Source organism: Nomascus leucogenys, chromosome 17 (genome assembly GCF_006542625.1).
Source record: "Nomascus leucogenys isolate Asia chromosome 17, Asia_NLE_v1, whole genome shotgun sequence".
In the NCBI taxonomy this organism is placed as follows: Eukaryota; Metazoa; Chordata; class Mammalia; order Primates; family Hylobatidae; genus Nomascus; species Nomascus leucogenys.
In genome coordinates this window covers 34,788,382-34,810,819 of record NC_044397.1, presented here as the reverse complement: position 1 = coordinate 34,810,819, position 22,438 = coordinate 34,788,382, and the positions used below count along the sequence as shown (strand labels likewise).

Sequence of the window (22,438 nt, the reverse complement as noted above, 5' to 3'; positions counted from 1 at the left end):
TCTAGGAGATCGAGGCTGCAGTGAGCTATGATCACCCCCACTGCACCAGCCTGGGTGACAGAGTGAGATCCTGTCTCAAAAAGAAAAAAAAAAAAAAAAAGTAAAAGGAAGAAAGGAAAAGAAAAGGATCAACTGAGTGGTAGGATGTCTGGAATTTCTAAGGGATGATGGTCTGAATTCCTGGGTCTTCCCTTAGCCCCAGAAACTAAATGTTGAGAAGGACAAAAACTCCCAATTAAAGGTGGGGCTGCAGGGAGAGAAATTAGAGAGTAGACAACACTTGCTTATTTTGTGTTTTTTTTTTTTTTTAGACAGAGTCTCGTTCTGTTGCCCAGGCTGGAGTGCAGTGGTGCAATCTCGGCTCACTGCAACCTCCGCCTCCCGGGTTCCAGCAATTCTCCTGCCTCAGCCTCCCAAGTAGCTGGGATTACAAGAGCACGCCACCATGCCCAGCTAATTTTTGTATTTTTAGTAGAGACAGGGTTTCACCATGTTGGCCAGGCTGGTCTCTGGTTGCAGGAAAACGAGCTCAGGGCTCCCACTGATTCTACATGATGACAAGTTGTAGAATTATTTCATTATATATTACAAACACTGCTAAACACGACTTCTAATTATTTAATCATACAACCGGAAAATTCAAAAACTGCCATTATTGATACACATCTTCTACATTGATGGTTTCTTACTGGTCCTTGGATTTAAAAAATTTTCTACCTAGGGTCTTGGGCACAGGTCTGATGTCTAATAAACAACTTCAGGCTTCATGGCTGGGTGTGGTGGCTCACGCCTGTAATCCCAGCACTTTGGGAGGCCGAGGCAGGCGGATCATGAGGTCAAGAGATTGAGATCATCCTGGCGAACACAGTGAAACCCCGTCTCTACTGAAAATACAAAAAATTAGCCGGGTGTGGTGGCGGGTGCCTGTAGTCCTAGCTACTTGGGAGGCTGAGGCAGAAGAATGGCATGAACCCGGGAGGTGGAGCTGGCAGTGAGCCAAGATTGTGTCACTGCACTCTAGCCTGGGCGACAGAGCGAGACTCCATCTCAAAAAAAAAAAAAAGAAAAACAAAAATAAAAATAAAAACTTCAGGCTTCCACAGACCTATTGGTCAGACAGTTCAAGTGGCATAAGATTGTGGTTGTGGTATCAGCCATTGCAATTTGAGCGAGTATTTCTCTTTCCACTTATCTCTCTCCACCCTTAAAGCTTAAAGTAGTTCCTCTAATCTGGGACAAGGAGGCTGAGAAAAGCTCTCCATTTCTTCATTCTATTTCCCGCTATTAATCCAGGAGCAGAAGTGTCAGAGTGGAACAAGTTCTTAGAAAGAGAATGAGGGCCAGGTGCAGTGGCTCATGCCTGTAATCCCAGCACTTTGGGAAGCCAAGGATCACTTCAGCTCAAAAGTTCAAGAACAGCCTGGGCAACATAGGGAGACCCTGTCTCTACAAAAAACACAAAAATTAGCTGGACCTGGTGGCAGGCACCTGTAGTCCTGGGTATTTGGGAGGCTGAGGTGTGAGATTCGCTTGAGCCCAGGAGGTAGAGCCTGCAATAAGCCGAGATAGCACCACTGCACTCCAGCCTAAGTGATAGAACAAGACCCTGTCTCAAAAAAAAAAAAAAAAAGAGAGGAAAGAATGAAAGAAAGACAGAAAGAGAGAAGGAAGGAAGGAAAGAAGGAAAGAAAGAAAAAGAAAGGAAGAAAGAAAAAAGAAAAAGAAAGGAAGAAAGAAAAAAGAAAAAGAAAGAGAAAGAAAGAAAGAAAAGGGAGGGAGGGAGGGAGGAAGGAAGGAAGGAAAGATGGAAGGAAGGAAAGAAGGAAGGAAGGAAAGAAGGAAGGAAGGAAAAGAAGAAAGAAGGAGAATGAATGAGCAAATTGTATCAGGCAGAGGTAGCTGTAAGGGAGTCCAAAACACTAGCCCAAAAGAGTTTGTTTGAGATTATAGAAATCTAAGTTGTTCATGCTTTCTCTTTCCCAGGTTGTAACACTTCTGCTCCAACTCAACCAGCTCCTTTCCAGTTTTTTTGTTTGTTTTGTTTTTTTTGTTGTTGTTTTTTTGGGACGGAGTTTCGCTCGTTGCCCAGGCTGGAGTGCCATGGCACAATCTCAGCTCACCGCAACCTCTGTCTCCCGGGTTCAAGCGATTCTGCCTCAGCCTCCCAAGTAGCTGGGATTACAGGCATGCACCACCACTCCCGGCTAATTTTGTATTTTTAGTAGAGACGGGGTTTCTCCATGTTGGTCAGGCTCGTCTCAAAACTCCCGACCTCAGGTGATCCAACTGCTTCGGCCTCCCAAAATGCTGGGATTACAGGCATGAGCCACTGTGCCCGGCCTCCAGTTCTTAAAACTGAGGTCACTGTGACCTTCATACTTGGTCTATAAAGATACCCTACTCTCTCCCTACCTTGGTGCATATGTAGAGAATTTCTTTTCCTCTTAGTTCTGCCAAAAAAAAAAGAAAAGTGTAATTCTTCGAAAAAGAGCTTTACTAGGAATAAATTGGGGGAGAAAGCCGAAGGAAACTCAAAGATATAAACCTACATATTTACAAAGCGACAAACCACTTATATTAAACTAAATAACAATTGTGTTTAAACTGAGTTGCCTCCACAGTATCTTTTTTCTGGACATTAATTCAGACTTTTCGGTTTTTACCTCAGATAAGTTAATGTTATTGTGACTAGTTCTGGCGAGGCTGAGAATCTTTTCCTTCCTTCCCTCCCTCCCTCCCTCTGTCTCTTCTTCCTTCCTTCTTTCTGTCCTTCTTTCCTCCCTCCCTCTCTCCCTCCCTTCTTTCCTTTCTTTAATTTTTATCATGGTAAAATACACATAACATGAAATTCACTACGGTAACCATGTTTTTTTTTTTTTTGAAACGGAGTCTCGCACTGTTGCCTGGGCTGAAGTGCAGTGGCATGATCTCTGCTCACTGCAACTTCCGCCTCCCGGTTCAAGCAATTCTCCTGCCTCAGCCTCCTGAGTAGCTGGGATTACAGGCACGTGCCATCACGCCCAGCTAATTTTTGTATTTTTAGTAGAGACAGGGTTTCACCATGTTGGCCAAGCTGGTCTTGAACTCCTGACCTCAGGTAATCCACCCGCCTTGGCCTCCCAAAGTCCTGGGATTACAGGTGTGAGCCACTGCACTTGGCCTTTTTTGTTTGTTTGTTTAAGATGGGGTTTTGCTCTTGTTGCCCAGGCTGGTGTACAATGCCATGGTCTCGGCTCACTGCAACCTCCACCTCTCGGATTCAAGCGATTCTCCTGCCTCAGCCTCCCAAGTAGCTGGGATTACAGGTCCCCACCACCACGCCTGGCTGATTTTTCTATTTTTAGTAGAGATGAGGTTTCACCGTGTTGGCCAGGCTGATCTCCAACTCTTGACCTCAGGTGATCTGCCCGCCTCAGCCTCCCAAAGTGTTAGGATTACAGGTATGAGCCACTGCGCCCAGCCTATTTTTAATTTTTTGAGGAAGTACTATAGTGTTGTCCACACTGGCTGCACTATTTTACATTCTCACTGACAGTGCACAAGAGTTCCAATTTCTCCATATCCTCGCCAACATTCATTTTCTGTTTTTTGATAGTAGGCATCGTAATGGATGTCAGGTAAGTATCTCATTGTAGTTTTGATTTGCATTTCTCTAACTAGTGATGTTGAGTATCTTTTCATGTATCTGTTGGCCTTTTGTGTATATATATAATATATTATATATATATTATATGTATATATTATATATAGTATATATTATATATATATTATATGTATATATTATATATAGTATATATTATATATATATTATATGTATATATTATATATATTATATGTATATATTATATATATATATAATATGTATATATATATATATTTTTTTTTTTTTGAGACGGAGTCTCGCTCTTTCACCCAGGCTGGAGTGCAGTGGCGCGATCTCGGCTCACTGCAGGCTCCGCCCCCCGGGGTTCACGCCATTCTCCTGCCTCAGCCTCCCGCCTCAGCCTCCGGCGTAGCTGGGACTACAGGCGCCTGCCACCTCGCCCGGCTAATTTTTTGTATTTTTAGTAGAGACGGGGTTTCACCGTGTTAGCCAGGATGGTCTCGATCTCCTGACCTCGTGATCCGCCCGCCTCGGCCTCCCAAAGTGCTGGGATTACAGGCGTGAGCCACCGCGCCCGGCCATATATTTTTTTAAGACAGGGTCTTGCTGTGTCTCCCAGGCTAGAGAGCAGTGGTGTAATCATGGCTCACTGCAGCCTCAAACTCTTGGGCTCAAGCAATCCTCCTGCCTCAGCCTTCTGAGCAGCTGGGACTATAGGCTGTCTATCTTTAGAGAAATGCCTATTCAAGTCCTTTGCGTTTACGTGTTTTTGTTTGTTTTCTTTCCTTTTTTTTTTTTTTTTAGACAAAGTCTTGCTCTGTTGCCAGGCTGGAGTGCAGTGGCGCAATCTCAACTCACTGCAACCTCCGCCTTTCGGGTTCAAGCGATTCTCCCGCCTCAGCCTCCTGAGTAGCTGGGACTACAGGCATGCATCACCATGCCTGGTTAATTTTTTGTTATCTTTAGTAGAGATGAGGTTTCACCATGTTGGCCAGGCTGGTCTCAAACTCCTGACCTCATGATCCACCTGCCTCAGCCTCCCAAAGTGCTGGGATTACAGGCCTGAGCCACTGCGCCCGTCTGCCCTTTTTTGAATCAGGTGTTTGTTTGGTATTGTTTGAGTTTTAGGACTTCTCTACATATTCAGGATATCAATCCTTTATCAAGGGTTGATTATTTGGAAACATTTTCTCCCATTCTATGGATTGCCTTTTTAGCCTGTTGATAGTGTCTTTATTTATTTATTTTGAGACAAGGTCTCACTCTGTTGCCCAGGCTGGAGTGCCATGGCATGATCTCGGCTCACTGCAACCTTGCCTCCCAGGCTCAAGCAATCTTACCTCAGCCTGCCCAGTAGCTGGGACCGCAGGTGCGCATCACTATGCCCAGCTAATTTTTATTTTTTGTGAGACAAGTTCTCACCATGTTGCCCAAGCTGACCTTGAATTCCTAGGCACAAGCGATCCTCCTGCCTCAGCCTCCCAAAGTGCTGGGATTACAGGTGTGAGCCACCGCACCTTGACTAACTTCCTTCCCTGGGAGGAACTGCTGAGCCTTTGTTTGTCCTGCAATTTCAAGCCATGTGGATATGTTTCCCATGAGGCAGGGCCAACTTAGGCTCATGCTTACTGGAGACTTGGGAGTTTTGCTGGGGGCTAGAGAGAGAGCTGGAGCCCACCCACTCCTTTTGAGGCAGGAGAATAGGGAACATAAGGCAGAAGAATAGCAAAGGGAATTAAAAGTTGGCTAAAGGGCAGAATAAGTAAAAGCAGAGAGCAAGGTGCTTTTACTTTGCTATAAAGCAAGGTGAACGAAAGGAATACAAAAAAGACAAAAAAAAAATAGCGCTAGGCACGGTGGCTCACGCCTGTAATCCCAGCACTTTGGGAGGCCGAGGTGGGCGGATCACCAGGTCAGGAGATAGAGACCATCCTGGCTAACACGGTGAAACCTCGTGTCTACTAAAAAAAAAAAAAAAAAATACAAAAAAATTAGCCAGGCATGGTGGCGGGTGCCTGTAGTCCCAGCTACTCGGGAGGCTGAGGCAGGAGAATGGCATGAACCCGGGAGGCGGAGCTTGCAGTGGGCCGAGATCGCGCCATTGCACTCCAGCCTGGGCGACAGAGTAAGACTCCGTCTCAAAAAAAAAAAAAAAAAAAAAGACAAAAAATATAAATAAAAAAGTTAAAAATAAAGCAAGGTGAAGGCGGGGTGAGCAAGAAGCAAGATAAGAAGCAAACGTTTGGCCAGGCGCAGTGGCTCATGCCTGTAATCCCAGCACTTTGGGAGGCCGAGGCAGGTGGATCATTTGAGGTCATGAGTTCGAGACCAGCCTGGCCAACATGGTGAAACCCCATCTTTACTAAAAATACAAAAATTAGGCGGGCATGGTGGTGTGTGCCTATAATCCCAGCTACTCAGGAGGCTGAGGCAGGAGAATTGCTTGAACCTAGGAGGCGGAGGTTGCACTGAGCTGAGATTGCGCCAAAGTACTCCAGCCTGGGCGACAGAGACTCCGTCTAAAAAAAAAAAAAAAAAAATTACACAAAACTAATGCTGATCGCATCTGGCAGAGGTCAGTCTGCTCTGCCCTCCAAGAGTGGAATACTGTGCTTAATACAGTTTTGCTGCTTCGCTTTGCTATCTGTGTGTGTCTTGTCCAATTCTTTGTTCGGGACACCAAGAGTCTGGAATAGCATGGCACCATCTGGTAACACTTTCCCAGTTCTCCCTTTGATCTGTGCATTTATGCAGCTTTGCCCTTTGTGATCTGTCCGTCTTCTCTGGCATCTCTCCGTCTTTTTAGCCCACTGTGCAAGGAATCCTCAGGACTTCAGAGATCCAATTTCATTAGCTACTCCCTAACTCAGTGCCTTTCTTGTGTGTGTAAACAAGCTCCTTGTTCTACGTCTAGGATGGAGATGTTGGAGGCAGGGTTGCCAACAGAGGAGATAGGAGGGGAAAGGGGGATTTACTCCAGGTTTTGAGGCCCAGAGAAGGAAGGATTTGTCAGAGGTAGGGAGAGCTGGAGACCAGGGAGTTGGAGGCAAGCCTAGACTCCCCTCTGGTGGCAAGGGGAGGGTGTGCAGGTGCACCAGTGAGGACCAGGAAACACAGATGCGAGTTATTCTCTGTGGGATTTAGCAAATCCCACAGACATATAGTTGTTCTTTGTTTGTTTGTTTTTTGAGATGGAGTCTCCCTCTGTCATCCAGGGTGGAGTTCAGTGGCACAATCAACTCAGTGCAACCTCCACCTCCGGGGTTCAAGCGATTCTCCTACCTCAGCCTCCCGAGTAACTGGGATTGTAGGTGTGTGCTACCACGCCCAGCTAATTTTTGCATTTTTAGTAAAGACAGGATTTCACCATGCTGGCCAGGCTGGTCTCAGACTCCTGATGTCAAGTGACCCACCTGCCTCAGCCTCCATAAGTGCTGGGATTACAGGCGTGAGCCACTGTGCCCAGCCACAGACATACAGTTTTAAATACGATAAGGAGCCTGCAGATGTGTTTGGTGGTGGCTTAGACACTAGGCTTTGGGTCAGGGCCAGTATAAGACAAGTGGAGCACCTGCTGGAGACCTACCAGCAAGAGGAGGACTATGTTTGGTGAACCAAAACCTCCTTCCAGGCTGGGCGCAGTGGCTCATGCCTGTAATCCCAGTACTTTGAGAGGTCAAGGTGAGAGGATCACTTGAGCCCAGGGAACACAGTGAGACCCCCATCTCTATAAAAAATAAAATAAAAAATTAGCCAGGCATGGTGGTGTGTACCTGTAGTCCCAGCTACTCTGGAGTATGAGGTGGGAGGATCGCTTGAGCCTGGAAGTTCAAGACCAGCCTGGGCAACACAGTGACACCTCATGGCTACATAAATTTATTTATTTATTTATTTATTTTTAAGACGGAGTCTTGCAGGTATGAGCCACTGTGCCTGGCCCAAGACTCTGTCTCTAAAAAAAGAAAGAAAGGAAGGAAGAAAGAGAGAGAGAAGAAAGGAAGAAAGAGAGAGAGAAGAAAGGAAGAAAGAGAGAGAGAAGAAAGGAAGAAAGAAAGAAAAAGAAAGAAGAAAGAAAGAGAGAGGGGAGAGAGTGAGAAATAAAGAGAGAAAGAAAGAGAGAAAGAGACAGACAGAAAGAAAGAGAGAGGGGGGAGAGAGAGAGAGAAAGAAAGACAGAGAAGGAAGGAAGGAGAGAGAGAGAAAGAAGGAAGGGAAGGAGGGAGGGAGGGAGGAAGGAAGGAAAATAAAGAGGCGGGAGGAAGGAAGGAAAGAAGGAAGGAAAATAAAGAGGCGGAAGGAAGGAAAGAAAGAAAGAAGAAAAGGAAAGAAAAAGAAAATAAAGAAAGAGAAAGAAAGAAAGAAAGAAAGAAAGAAGGAAAGAAAGAAAGAAAGAAAGAAAGAAAGAAAGAAAGAAAGAAAGAAAGAAAGAAAGAAAGAAAGAGTAATAGTACCTAGCTCAGAGCTGCGATGAGGAACAAATAAGTTAATGGATGGGGCTGGGCATGGTGACTCACGCCTGTAACCCCACAGTTTGGGAGGCTGAAGGCTGAAGTGGAAGGATCACTTGAGCCCAGGAGTTCCAGGTCACAGTGAGTTATGATTGCACCACTACACTCCAGCCTCGGTTACAGAGCAAGACTCAGTCAATAATAATAATAATAATAATAATAATAATGTACAGAAAGTGCTTAGAGCAAGTAGAACTGGTCTGCTCTGTGAGCTCTTAGGATCTCACTTCAGGCATCTGTTGCTGTTTCACCCCGCCCTACTCTGTGCCAGAGCTTGCCCAAGGTACTGGACGTCCCAAGCATAGGAGAGCCAGGCAGGTGTGGCCCCATCCCATGCCCATGGGAGCCATCAGACTGCTGAAAGAAAACAGACATTAAATCATCACACTTGGGGAAGGGCGCAGTGGCTCATGCCTGTAATCCCAGCACTTTGGGAGGTCAAGGCAGGGCGGATCACTTGAGGCCAGGAGTTCAAAACCAGCCTGGGCAACATGGCGAAACCCCGTCTCTACTGAAAATGCAAACATTAGCCTGGCCCAGTGGTGTGTACTTGTAGTCCAAGCCACTCAGAGGCTGAGGCACAAGAATTGCTTGAACCTGGGAGGCAGAAGGCTGCAGTGAGCCATGATCAAGCCACCACACTCCAGCCTGGCTGACAGAGGGAGACTCTGCCTCAATAAATAAATAAATACATAAATACATAAATAATCACACTTGGCGAATGTGTAGTCAACATGAATTTGCAACCCCAAGGTCAGGTGCTTTCTTTACATCAACTTTATTTATTTATTTATTTATATTTTTTGGGCTGGGCGCAGTGGTTCACGCCTATAATCCCAGCACTTTGGGAGGCCGAGGTGGGCGGATCACGAGGTCAGGAGATCGAGACCATCCTGGCTAACACAGTGAAACCCCATCTCTACTAAAAATACAAAAAATAGCCGGGCATGGTGGCGAGCGCCTGTAGTCCCAGCTACTCGGGAAGCTGAGGCAGGAGAATGGTGTGAACCCGGAAGGCGGAGCTTGCAGTGAGCCGAGATAGCGCCACTGCACTCCAGCCTGGGTGACAGAGCGAGACTCTGTCTCAAAAACAAAACAAAACAAAAAAAAGAATTGGGATGTGGGGCTGGGCGCCGTGGCTCACACCTGTAATCCCAGCAATTTGGAAGGCCAAGGTGGGAGGACTGCTGGAGCCTGGGAGTTCGAGACCAGCCTGGGCAACACAGTGGGACCCCTTCTCCACAAAAAATAAAATTAGCCCAGCATGGTAGCATGTGCCTGTAGTCCCAGCTACTTGGGAGGCTGAGGCAGGAGGACTGCTTGAGCCCAGGTCGAGGCTGCATTGAGCTGATTGCACTGCTGCACTTCAGCATGGGCAAACTCTCAAAAAAAAAAGAGAGGGCCGGGCGCGGTGGCTCACGCTTGTAATCCCAGCACTTTGGGAGGCCGAGGTGGGCGGATCATGAGGTCAGGAGATCGAGACCACAGTGAAACCCCGTCTCTACTAAAAATAAAAAAAATTAGCCGGGCGTGGTGGCGGGCGCCTGTAGTCCCAGCTACTCGGAGAGGCTGAGGCAGGAGAATGGCGTGAACCCGGGAGGCGGAGCTTGCAGTGAGCCGAGATCGCGCCACTGCACTCCAGCCTGGGCGACAGAGCAAGAGACTCCGTCTCAAAAAAAAAAAAAAAAAAAAAAAAAAGAGAATTGGGATATGGGTGGTGGCAGGAAAGGTGAAGGGAGGGGGAAGCCTGGTAGAGGTTTAGTTCCCACATGAAAAGCAGTGCTGAGATGAGGGTGGGGACAGAGCCCAGAGCTATACATCAGTGCATGTGACAACTGTCATTTTATGTTCGAGTCTCCGTTCAGGGCGTCAACAAGCCTTGCAAAGATATGAGATAGATGGCATTTTGGTTTATCAGAACCACCCTCTTGGAAAGAATGACTATATATATATATAAAGACTCTTATGTGCTGATATGTAAAATGAAATATTTCTCCTAATTGTCAAAAGTAATATATGCTTCTTGTAGAAAATTTGAAAGGATACAAAAAATTTTAACAATGGTAAAACCCCATCTCTACTAAAACTACAAGAAATTAGCTGGGTGTGGTGGCGTGTGCCTGTAATCCCAGCTACTCTGGAAGCTGAGGCAGGAGAATCGCTTGAGCCTGGGAGGTGGTGGTTGCAGTGAGCCGAGATCACGCCACTGCACTCCAGCCTGGGTGACAGAGCAAGACTCTGTCTCAGAAAACAAACAAACAACAATAACAACAAAAACATGCTGAGGATTGTAGAACCATATATTGCATGGCGATACCCAAATCTGAAGTCAGTCTGGGGACGAGGACCTCAGCCTCCTGAAGCATGGGAGTACATGGGTGTCCCAGCCTGTAGCTGGGACTACAGGCACGTGCCACCAAGCCCAGCTATTTTTTTTTTTTTTTTTTTTTTGAGAAAGCAGAGTCTTGCTCTGTTGTGCAGGCTGGAGTGCAGTGGCGTGATCTCGGCTCACTGCAACCTCCACCTCCCGGTATCAAGTGATTCTCCTGTCTCAGCCTCCCAAGTAGCTGGGATTACAGGCGCCCGCCACCACGCCCAGCTAATGTGCGTGTGTGTTTATTTTTAGTAGAGATGAGGTTTCACCATGTTGGCCAGGCTGGTCTGGAACTCCTGACCTCAAGTGACCTGCCCACCTCAGCCTCCCAAAGTGCTGGGATTGCAGGCGTGAGTCATTGTGCCGGCCTATTTTGTTTTGTTTTGTTTTTAGAAATAAGGTCTTGCTGTGTTGTCCAGACTGAAGCACAATGGTAAGATCACAACTCACTGTAGCCTGATCAAGTGAGCCTCCACCTCAGCTTTCTGAGTAGCTGAGACTACAGGCAGGCACCACCACAACTGGCTAATTTTTAAATTTTCTATAGAGATGAGGTCTCACTATGCTGCCTAGGCTGGTCTTGAACTCCTGGGCTCAAGTGATCCTCCCTCCTCAGCCTCCCAACTTGCTGGGATTATGGGCATGAACCACCACACCCAGCCCTACCATGGGTCTTCTTGCCGCTCCAGTGAGTCAAGCTGTCTTGTCTCAGGGCTTTTATACCTGCTGTTCCTGAGCCTGGAATGACCTTCTCCCAGATCCACGCATGGCTAGCTTTCTTCTCATTTGGTTTTCTGATCAAACATCAGCTCCTTACGAAGGCTTTTCCTGACACCCTAAATAAAAGAGCCCACTCTCTCACCCAAGCCCTCTATTCCCCCCTTACTCTGCTTTTTTTTTTTTTTCACATCACTAACAACCACCTGTAATTATTTGATTTGCTACTATTATTGCTGCTATTTGTCTGTCTCCTATAAAGAATGTGATCTCCATGAGGGACACGGAGTTTGTCCAGCTTGCTCTTGGTTGTATCCCATAACTTAGGCAGTGCCTGAGACACTGCAGGGGTTAAGTATCCACTGAATGAAGAATTAGTGAATAAAGGCAGGGGGCAGGGCCAGGCGAGGTGGCTCACACCTGTAATCCCAGCACTTTGGGAGGCCAAGGAGGGTGGATTGCCTGAGGTCAGCAGTTTGAGACCAGCCTGGCCAACATAGTGAAACCCCGTCTCTACTAAAACTACAAAAAATTAGCCAGGCGTGGTGGTGGGTGCCTGTAATCCCAGCTACTTGGGAGGCTGAGGCAGGAGAATGGCTTGAACCCGGGAGGCGGAGGTTGCAGTGAGCTGAGATTGCACCATTGCACTCCAGCCTGGGCAACAAGAGCAAAACTCTATCTCAAAAAAAAAAAAAAAAGGCCGGGCGCGGTGGCTCACGCTTGTAATCCCAGCACTTTGGGAGGCCAAGGCGGGTGGATCACGAGGTCAGGAGATTGAGACCACAGTGAAACCCCGTCTCTACTAAAAATACAAAAAAATTAGCCGGGCGTGGTGGCGGGCGCCTGTAGTCCCAGCTACTCGGAGAGGCTGAGGCAGGAGAATGGCGTGAACCTGGGAGGCGGAGCTTGAAGTGAGCCGAGACTGCGCCACTGCACTCCAGCCTGGGCGACAGAGAGAGACTCTGTCTCAAAAAAAAAAAAAAAAAAAATTGCAGAGGGCCCGAGAAGGTAGGATTTCTTGAGGTCAGGAGTTCAAGACCAGCCTGGGCAACACGGTGAGACCATTTCTGAAAAAAAATGAAAAAAAAAATTAGCTGATAGCCAGGCATGGTGGTTCATACCTGTAACCTCAGCACTTTGGGAGGCTGAGGTGAGCAGATCACTTGAGGCCAGGAGTTTGAGACCAGCCTGGCCAACATGGTAAGACCCTTTCTCTACTAAAGATATAAAAATTAGCTGGACATGGTAGTGTGAGCCTGTAATCCCAGCTGCTGGGAAGGCTGAGGCACAAGAATCACATTAACCCAGGAGGCGGAGGTTGCAGTGCAGTCTGCAGTGCAAGATTGTGCTATTGCACTGAAGCCTGTGGGGACAGAGTGAAACTGTGTCTCAAAAAAAAAAAAAAAATTAGTGGGGCATAGTGGCACTTGCCTGTCGTCCCAGCTACTTGGGAGGCTGAGGCAGGCGGATGGCTTGAGCTGGAGGCTGCAGTGAGCTATGACTGCACCACTACACTCCAGCCTGTGTCACAAAAAAATATGAACAAATACATAAGTCAGATGACTAAGAGGTCATCTCTGTGCCCTGCATCTTCTCTCAGCAACCTCCATCCTATAAGAAAGGGGCGGCCGGGCAAGGTGGCTCACGCTTGTAATCCCAGCACTTTGGGAGGCCTAGGCGGGCGGATCACGAGGTCAGGAGAGCGAGACCACGGTGAAACCCCGTCTCTACTAAAAAATACAAAAAATTAGCCGGGCGTGGTGGCGGGCGCCTGTAGTCCCAGCTACTCGGAGAGGCTGAGGCTGGAGAATGGCGTGAACCCGGGAGGCGGAGCTTGCAGTGAGCCGAGATTGCGCCACTGCACTCCAGCCTGGGCGACAGAGCGAGAGAGACTCCGTCTCAAAAAAAAAAAAAAGAAAGGGGCAGTTGGCCAAAGTATGCCTCTGCTGCAGTTGTAGATTACCACGTTTGCATGATTATTACTGTCAATGCTTCACATTTACACTAGGGCACTATGATTTTCAACGCAGTTTCCGTTTTTATTTTGGAGGCCCCTCCCAGGAACCTTCTCCCATTTTACTGAGGTCCAGGGAGAATGCACAGGGAGCTGAGCCCGTCCTTTGATCTTAGTTTGGTGGCAGAGACAGGCAGTGATACTGACGATGTGATGGCAGTGTCAGGTGCACTCTGTCCTCACTGGAAAACTGGCCTCCTGGAAGGGCTGGAAGCTCCCACCCTTGACTGCTCTGACTCTGTCTCCAGCAGCTCCTCGCTGTTAGGGCTTCCCTGACAAGAGTCCAGTCCCTCTCGGGGCTGATTAGTGCAGGGCGGGCTCCTCGTCTCCGACCACCGGCTCCTGCTGGCTGTTCCCTCCACCCTTCGTCTCCGGCTGCGAGGCTTCCCTTAGCACTCGAAAGGGGGGCCCGTGACCAGGTACGACCACGTCGGCAACGACCAGGACCCTCTTCCGGCTCCGCTCCTGGGCTGCGGGGTCTTCACTCAGTGCCTGCCACGAATCCTCGTCCCCATCTCGCTCAAACACATCTCCCGCCACCACCACGGTGCCCAGAGCCGTGCCGGCCACCACCACGCTCACGTCGCGCTGGCCCCCGTGGCCCGGCGTGGCCCACACCTCGAGCCCCGGGCCCAGGCGCAGGGGCTGCCCCTCACCCAGCCCGTGGGGCAGGTAGCGGCCTCCGGGAAGGCAGAAGTCGTGCGAGACCAGCAGAGCCGCGCCTGGGAACAGCCCCAAATTCCCGATGTGATCCGAGTGCCCGTGGGTCCCCACCACCAGCGTCACGTCTCCCGGGGCCACTCCCTGCCCCGCCAGCGCCCCCAGCAGCGCTTCCCGAGCCCAGGGGCCCCCGGTGTCCACCAGGATGGGGCCACGGGCCGCCTCCTCCAGGGCGGCCTCTGCGCCGCCACTCCCGCGCGGGGACTCTCGGTGGCTGGAGGCCGGGCCCCGGGTCTGGGGTAGGACCAGGGTCACGGAGCCGTCGGCGCGCACGGCGTCGCCCACCCCCTCGGGCTCCGCGTAGCCCTGCAGCAGAACCACCACGGAGTAGGGGTCGCCGGGCACCAGCAGAGGGGATGCCCCGCGTAGCAGCTCGGTCCGCATGAGACTGCTCCTGGCAGGGAGGGACAGGCTGGGGAGAAAGGAAATGGAGCAGTGGGCGACCGTCCTGTCCCTCCGCGATCCCCCACCCGTGCCCGGCCCCGCCACTGCCCCTAAGTCTCTGTTCTCTGCCACTCGCCTCCCATTAAGTTGGTATCACCCTCAACCCCTGCCCAAGATGGTATCGCCCAGCCTCCCTTCACACTTGGGCCCGTCCCTCCCTCGGCGTCCTCGGCCCCCGCCCCGTTCCTCTCGCGGTACTACGTCCTTCCCCGTCACCCTCCAAAGGCTATCCTTTGTATTTCCCTCAGTCGAATCTTAGCCGCGCTCTACCTTGGGCCTCTGCTAGGTCTTGCCTCACTCGAGGAAAGCGCAGAAATCGAAAACGCGCGTGGGAGTTTGTCCTCTGCGAGTTCCCGTGCACCCAGATATGGCGGCCGAAGCGGCTCCGCGATGGCAGCTGTAGTTCCGGCGCCTTCACCGTGTGTCAGAGAAGGCTGCCTGGACTCCAGCCTCCTGGCGGTTCTCCGCCCCGCGACCGCAGCAACTTCCTTGAACTGCAGAATTATGAAGCGCCATTAGCTTTGAGGAGGGGTCATGCTCAGTTGCCCAGGCTGGAGTGCAGTGGCGCAATCAGCCTCACTGCAGCCTCGACCTCCTGGGCTCATGTGATCCTCCCGCCTCAGCCTCCCGAGTATCTGGGACCACAGATGCGCACCACCAAGCCCAGCTAAGGTTTCTATTTTTTCTTTTTTGTAGAGACGGTCTAGTTCTGTTGCCGGTACTGGTCTGGAACTCCTGGGCTCCAGCGATCCTCCAGCCTTGGTCTCCTAAAGTGCTAGGATTACAGGTGTGAGCAACCGCGCCTGGTCTTTTTTTCTTTTGAGACAAAGTCTCACCTTGTCGCCCAGGCTAGAGTGCAGGGGCACCATCATAGCTCGCCCCAGCCTTGAATCCCTGGGTTCTAGCGATCCTCCTGCTTCGGCCTGCCGGAGTGCTGGGAATACAGGCGTGCCCGCCCCTCTAAATTTTTTTTTTTTTTTTTTTTTTTTTTTTTTTTTTTTTTTTTTTTTTTTTTTTTGAGACAGTCTCGTTTTGTCGCCCAGGCTGGAGTGCAGTGGCGCGATCTCAGCTCACTGTAACCTCCACCTCCTGGGTTCAAGCAATTCTCCTGTCTCAGCCTCCCGAGTAACTGGGATTACAGGCGCCCACCACCGTGCCCAGCTTTTTTTTTTTTTTTTGAGACAGAGTCTTGCTGTGTCACCCAGGCTGGAGTGCAGTGGCACGATCTTGGCTCACTGCAAGCTCTGCCTCCCAGGTTCCCGCCATTCTTCTGCCTCAGCCTCGCGAATAGCTGGGACTACAGGCGCCCGCCACCACACCCAGCTAATTTTTTGTATTTTTAGTAGAGACAGGGTTTCACCGTGTTAGCCAGGATGGTCTCGATCTTCTGATCTCGTTATCCACCCGCCTTGGCCTCCCAAAGTGCTGGGATTACAGGCGTGAGCCACCGCGCCCGGCCACCCGGCTAATTTTTGTATTTTCAGTAGAGATGAGGTTTCTCCATGTTGGCCAGGCTGCTCTCGAACTCCTAAACTCAGGTGATCCACCCGCCTCGGCCTCCCAAAGTGCTAGGATTACAGGTGTGAGTCACCGCACCCAGCCTCCAGGCTAGTCTTGACCTTTTGGACAAAAGTGATCCTCCCATCTCCACCTCTGTAGTAACTGGGACTATAGGCGATGCACCACCAGCCCTGCAGTCCTCTTAATGTGTGTGTGTGTGTGCGTGTGTATAGAATTGGGGTTTCACTATGTTGCTCAGGCTGGAGCTTGAGCTTAACAAGACAGCGGCCATTCTGGGTGCTGCCTCATCGACCGGCTAGCTATGTGTGCCCGGCTGTTGTTTGAAACTGGGCCCAGCTAGTTTTTAGAAAAAAAGAAAAAAGTTTAATAGCGACATAGAAAATTTAGCACCTATGAAACTATACGGTGGGCTCTGGGTTACATTGATCTGAAGTAGACTAAGTATCTACCCCACCTAACTTATCAGCAACTCCAGGCCATGACCCAGTGTCCCATTCTCCTTCACGGTTTGCTGGTGTGTAGCCTCCTGGATACAGGCAATGTATATAGATCGCAGAGAATGTCCGTTCTGGCCTCTTCCTTGGAAGGGTCTAAGAACAGACCTTAAGGAGCTAAGTGACTTTCCCAAAGCCCACAGCTCCAGTGCCACTGCTGAACTCTGGGTGGGGGTGGGATCAGTTAAAGAGGAAAGCTTTCAGTACTGTCAGCACATACACCTGCCAATTAAGGGGCTGGATGGAGTTCTTCTGTAGGAGCAGGACCTCCAACCCTACCCTCTGCCCGGGAAGCCATGTCATGCTATTTGACCAGGATCTTGCCTGAGGTTAGATGGGAGAGAACAGCTACAAGCTTGGGTGGAGTCACTCACAAACACACCCTGAAAGCTGTGGAGCAGGGAGAGCGCAGACTTTAGAGGGCTCTCCATGATCCCTTCCCCTCCTGGGGGCTCAAAGGCAAGGGTCAAAGATCTTCTCGGTCAAGTTTGGGGTGGCCCCCTGTCTTGGTCATCTTGTGTCCCCCTTCCTCTTCCTCCTCCTCCTCCTGCTCTTCCTCCCCTTCTGTTTTCTCTTCCCCATCTGTGATCTCCTTTCCAGTCCAAGTTTCCTGTAGACATGCTAGAATGGATGACAGAAAACAATTTAGATATTAGTAACTGGAGGCAGGGGAGGCTATGGCTTGGCGGGAAAGGAGTCAACCCTTACACTTACCAGTTTCAGCAGCTGGGAGCACATGACCTTCACAGAGAAAATTTTGTAGGGGCTGCTCCTGATGGTGGAAGTACCAGTCTCCCACAATGTCTTCAAACTCCTCCAACATGGTCTCACACTGGTCAAGTAGAAGGGCCAGAAGAATATCTGCTCTGGAGGGATTTGGGATCCCTCCTGTCTTCTCCCCCTGCTCAACCTGACTGATTTTGGAGAGGCAGGTAGCCAGGAAGCTAAGTTTGGCCTACTAGATGTGCGATCCTCATTCATTCAACAAACATTTACTAGCACCTACTCTGCCAAGTAGGTTATTAAACTCTTGAGTTTCAGCTCCTTGCCTGTAAAATATGTATGGTAATTGCACCTACCACATCAGGTTGTTGAGGGTAAAATGAGGCTACAGATGCAAAGTATGTGGTCCAGAGTCTGGGACACAGTAGGTACTCAATAAGTGATGGTGGATATTATTAGCAACCATTGTTACTTTTTTTTTTTTTTTTTGAGATGGAGTCTTGCTCTGTTGCCCAGGCTAGACTGCAGTGGTGGGATCTCAGCTCACTGCAACCTCCGCCTCCCGGGTTCAAGTGATTCTCCTGCCTCAGCCTCCTGAGTAGCTGGGACTACAGATGCACACCACCACACCAGGCTAATTCTTGTATTTTTAGTAGAGACAGGGTTTCACAATGTTGGCCCAGCTGGTCTCGAACCCCTGATGTCGTGATCTGCCTGCCTCGGCCTCCCAAAGTGTTGGGATTACATACATGAGCCATCGCACCCGGCCCGTTATTAATTTTTAAAAATTTTCCTTAAGGCAGGACCCGATGGCTCATGCCTGTAATCCCAGCACTTTGGGAGGCCAAGGCAGGCGGATCACCTGAGGTCAGGAGTTCGACCAGCCTGGCCAACATGATGAAACCCTGTCTCTACTAAAATTCAAAAAATTAGCCGGGCGTGGTGGCAGGCGCCTGTAATCCCAGCTACTCAGGAGGCTAAAGCAGGAGAATGGCTTGAACCTGGGAGGCAGAAGTTTCGATGAGCTGAGATGGTGCCACTGCACTCCAGCCTGGGCAATAAGAGTGAAACTCCGTCTTGAAAAAAAAAAAAATTCTTTAAAATTATTATTTCTAGAGAAGGGTCTCTTATGTTGCACAAGCTGGTCTCGAACTCTGGTCTCAAGCAGTCCTTCTCCCTCGGACTTGCAAAGTGCTAGCATTACAGTTGTGAGCCACTCCACCCAGCTCATTATGATTTCTTTCTTTTTTTTTTTTTTTTTTTTTTGAGATGGAGTCTTGCTCTGTTGCCCAGGCTGGAGTACAATGGTGCAATCTCAGCTCACTGCAACCTCCACCTCCTGGGTTCAAGCAATTCTCCTGCCTCAGCCTCCCAAGTAGCTGGGATCACAGGCGCGCACCACCACACCCGGCTAACTTTTGTGTTTTTATTAAAGACGGGGTTTCGCCATGTTGGCCAGGCTGGTCTCGAACTTATGACCTCAGGTGATCCACCTGCCTCAGCCTCCCAAATTGCTGGGATTACAGGTGTGAGCCACTGCGCCCCACCACTCCTGGATCCACTTTAATCAATGGCACAGTCCTCACTCTGCCCCCTTCCCCATGCTCAGGGGTAGACGTCCCCTACAGTCAAACCCTAGAACCTAGCTCCCCTCTCAGGTTCCCTTCTCACCTCCCTGGATGGTGCAGTATCTTATCCTACCTGCTTCTTGAGGTATGTGACCTCCACGCTGGGCTCATCCCACAGCTCCAGAGGGATCCCCAGATCCACCTTCACCCCCTTCTGCACTAGGCCTTTCAGTGTTGCCATGGTCTGACTCTGACCCTGAGAGATTAAGAATTTGGCATCAGCCCAGCCCACCACCCCACCCCTCCCTTCCCCTTTCTGCCATTTCAGTTTTGTCAACTGCTGGAGATTCAGGGGTGAGTTCCATGATGGTGAGATGATGGGCAGATAACCTCTGGAGGACCTCAGGGGATACAGATCTTTGTATTTGAGAAGTGGGGTCCTGCCCTGGGGAAGGGTCTGACCTTGGCATATCTCAGTGAGCCCTTGCGCTCAGCATGAACACTATAGTCCAGGATCCGCTCACATAAATTTTCTAAGGCCTCTTCCAGCCTTGTTTCTCTGTAGAAAGAGAGGAAACAAAGATTCCCTGGATGCTGTAGGAACTCCCAGGGCTCCGTTGGGAGCTGGAAAGGGGAGGAGCACGAAGGACTCACGAAACGCTGTAAGGCACGTGTCTCTTCCTCTTGCCTGTGTCCAGCACCTGCCCCATCTCCAGCACCTCTCGAGATCGACCGGTGCGACTCAGCTCAGCCTGTAGCTCTGTGCTCAGCAGCTTACACACTGGTGAGGAGGAGAAACATCCAGGGGAGGTGAAAGACAGACAAATACACCAGCCATTCATTCTGCAGATGACCATACAAGTGCAGACTCTGGAGCCAGACTGGTTGGGTTGGAATCCTGGCTCAGCCATTTAGCAGCTGTGTGGCAATCTTCCTGCTTGCTGTGCCTCGGTTTCTTCTTTTTTTTTTTTTTTTGAGACGAACTCTTGCTCTGTCGCCCAGGCTGGAGTGCAGTGACGCGATCTCGGCTCACTGCCAGCTCCGCCTCCCGGGTTCACGCCATTCTCCTGCCTCAGCCTCCTGAGTAGCTAGGACTACAGGCACCCACCACCATACCCAGCTAATTTTTTGTATTTTTAGTAGAGACGGGGTTTCACCGTGTTACCCAGGATGGTCTTGATCAGCTGACCTTGTGATCCACCCGCCTCGGCCTCCCAAAGTACTGGGATTACAGGCGTGAGCCACCACGCCCGGCCGGTTTCTTCATCTTTAAAATGGGATAATAGGCCAGGAGTGGTGGCTCACACCTGTAATCCCAGCACTTTGGGAGGCTGAGGCGGGCAGATCACTTGAGGAGTTCGAGACCAGCCTGGCCAACATAGTGAAACCCCATCTCTACTAAAAATACAAAAACCAGCCAGGTGTGGTGGTGCGCACCTGTAATAGCTACTCGGGAGGCTAAGGCAGGAGAATCACTTGAACCCAGGAGGTGGAGGTTGCAGTGAGCTGAGATCCCACCACTGCACTCCAGCCCAGGCAACAGAGGGAGACTCCATCTCAAAAAAAGTAAAATACATTAAAAATAAATAGGCCGGCACAGTGACTGATGTCTGTAATCCCAACACTTTGGGAGGCCGAGGTGGGTGGATCACAAGGTCAAGAGATTGAGACCATCCTGGCCAACATAGTGAAACCTTGTCTCTCCTAAAAATACAAAAATTAGCTGGGCATGGTGGCGGGCGCCTGTAATCCCAGCTACTTGGGAGGCTGAGGCAGGAGAATCGCTTGAACTCGGGAGGTGGAGGTTGCAGTGAGCTGAGATTGCACCACTGCACTCCAGCCTGGGCAACAGCATGAGACTCTGTCTCAAAAGAAAAAAAAAATACATATATATATATATATATATATATATATGACAAATACAATTGGATAATAATAGTATGTCCCTCATGGGAGTGTGATGAAGATTAAATAAATCATATATAAAGGCTGGCACATAGTGAGCACTGTATAAGTATTCACTGTTATCCTGCAGTTATTTATTGAGCTCCTTCTGTATGCATACTAACAATATAGACAGCAATAAGACCTATTATCTCTATCTACAGGTCTCTGTCAGTGTAGTTGGGACAGATAAACCAAGGGTGACAAGCTATGGTGAAGCTGGGCCTGAACTCATGGGCTCAAGTGATCCTCCCACCTTGGCCTTCCAAAGTGCTGGGATTGCCGAGCGCGGTGGCTCACGCCTGTAATCCCAGCACTTTGGGAGGCCGAGGCGGGCGGATCACGAGGTCAGGAGATCGAGACCATTCTGGCTAACATGGTGAAACCCCGTCTCTACTAAAAATACAAAAAAAAAATTAGCCGGGCGTGGTGGCGGGCGCCTGTAGTCCCAGCTACTCGGGAGGCTGAGGCAGGAGAATGGCGTGAACCGGCGAGGCGGAGCTTGCAGTGAGCCGAGATTGCGCCATTGCACTCCAGGCTGGGTGACAGAGCGAGACTCCGTCTCAAAAAAAAAAAACAACAAAGTGCTGGGATTACAGATGTGACCCACTGTGCCCAGGCCCGTTGGCTGTATTCTGATAGAAGGTCTGCAGAGGTGTTAAAGCAAGGACTGATACAATTAGGTGATTAAGTCTGTTTAAAAAGATTGACAGGTCAGGAGAGAAGAGCGGCACACGGAGGTGAAAGGAGACAGAGATGAGGACCAAGTCATGAGACTATCATGACTGCCTTTCATGATACTGAAATACAGCTGGGGGGGCGGGGTGAAGCGAAGAGAAAAAGAATCCAGGGAAGAAACGTAAAGTCAGGAGGGCAGCAAACTAGGGCATCAGGGCCAGCCCCCTTTCTCAACTGGGCCCCACACTAGTGCAGCTATGGAAGGTGCTGCTTGCTGAAAAATCCATATAGTACGCACCGTCTGCAAAGTCTCACCGGATGGGGAACCTCTCCTAGTTGTGTGGCTTCCTTTTGTTTATGAGCTTCAAAGGCTGAGTTACTCACCCTCAAACCCCCTCAGCGGGGTGTGGGGCCTGTAATTTGGGAGCGTCTATGCTAGGGTAGGGCAGCGGATGTCCACAAGGCCTGAGCCTCACACCCGGCTCCTGCAGCCTCTGCAGATTAAGGTCTGGTGACATGAGGTAAACACTCACTGAAGATGCTCTAAAAGTTGGCAGTCCAGGGCCGATGGTCCCTGAACTACAATTCCCACAATCCATTGGCGGGCGGCGGGGGGGGGGGGGGTTCCAAGCCAGCCAAAAAAATGCAGGCTCTCTCTGGATGCAGCTTTGAGGTGGCACTACACGTTCGCTTCTTGACCCCATCCAAATTCAGCCAAGCTCCACCAGAACCTCCCTCAAGCCTTCAAGGAGGTCGGGTGACCCACCCAATACAGTCCAGGATGTCCGGCCTAGAACAAGGAGGTGTGGCCGGGCGATGCCTATAGGGGCTACCCCCTTCAAATACCTTCGCATTTGCTGGGCAAGCGTTCTGTGTCATCGTCCTCCTCCTTCGGCATCCCAGCCCAAGCCCCGTGCACGGCCAAAAAAAGGAAAAGCAATATTCCCAACCGCACAAGTCCCATGACAAAGCGCCGTCCACAAACAATCACCGCTTGCCTTCAAACCAACTTCGGGAAGGTAGTGTGGGTCCTTTAAATTCCCAGGAGGCTGGCGGCAACCTTAAATCCAGCCTACGAAGGTCAGCGCATGCGCAGGATCAGCCCAACAGGGGTGGGGCCTCGTTGCTC

The 22,438-nt window shown here is 50.0% G+C and overlaps 2 protein-coding genes across 3 annotated transcripts; both read right to left on the bottom strand.

Moving 5' to 3' along the window:
- Positions 1-13,218: 13,218 nt before the first annotated feature.
- MBLAC1 (metallo-beta-lactamase domain containing 1) lies at positions 13,219-15,018 on the bottom strand. The gene is made up of 2 exons (XM_030795970.1): positions 14,652-15,018; positions 13,219-14,349 (listed from the first exon to the last, which is right to left on the bottom strand). The coding sequence occupies exon 2, from the start codon at positions 14,319-14,321 to the stop codon at positions 13,521-13,523; it is 801 nt and encodes a 266-aa protein (XP_030651830.1). The 5' UTR covers positions 14,322-14,349; positions 14,652-15,018; the 3' UTR covers positions 13,219-13,520.
- A 1,224-nt stretch (positions 15,019-16,242) lies between these two features.
- CNPY4 (canopy FGF signaling regulator 4) lies at positions 16,243-22,412 on the bottom strand. Of its 2 annotated transcripts, XM_003278072.4 has the most exons (6): positions 22,156-22,412; positions 19,342-19,468; positions 19,150-19,246; positions 18,821-18,943; positions 17,111-17,228; positions 16,243-17,017 (listed from the first exon to the last, which is right to left on the bottom strand). In XM_003278072.4, exons 1-6 carry the CDS (start codon positions 22,271-22,273, stop codon positions 16,863-16,865), a joined length of 738 nt encoding a protein of 245 aa, XP_003278120.1. In that variant the 5' UTR covers positions 22,274-22,412; the 3' UTR covers positions 16,243-16,862. The 2 variants fall into 2 exon arrangements, with proteins under 2 accessions (XP_003278120.1, XP_012351788.1); XM_012496334.2 differs by lacking the exon at positions 22,156-22,412 and having other exon boundaries at positions 19,342-19,678.
- Positions 22,413-22,438: the final 26 nt, after the last annotated feature.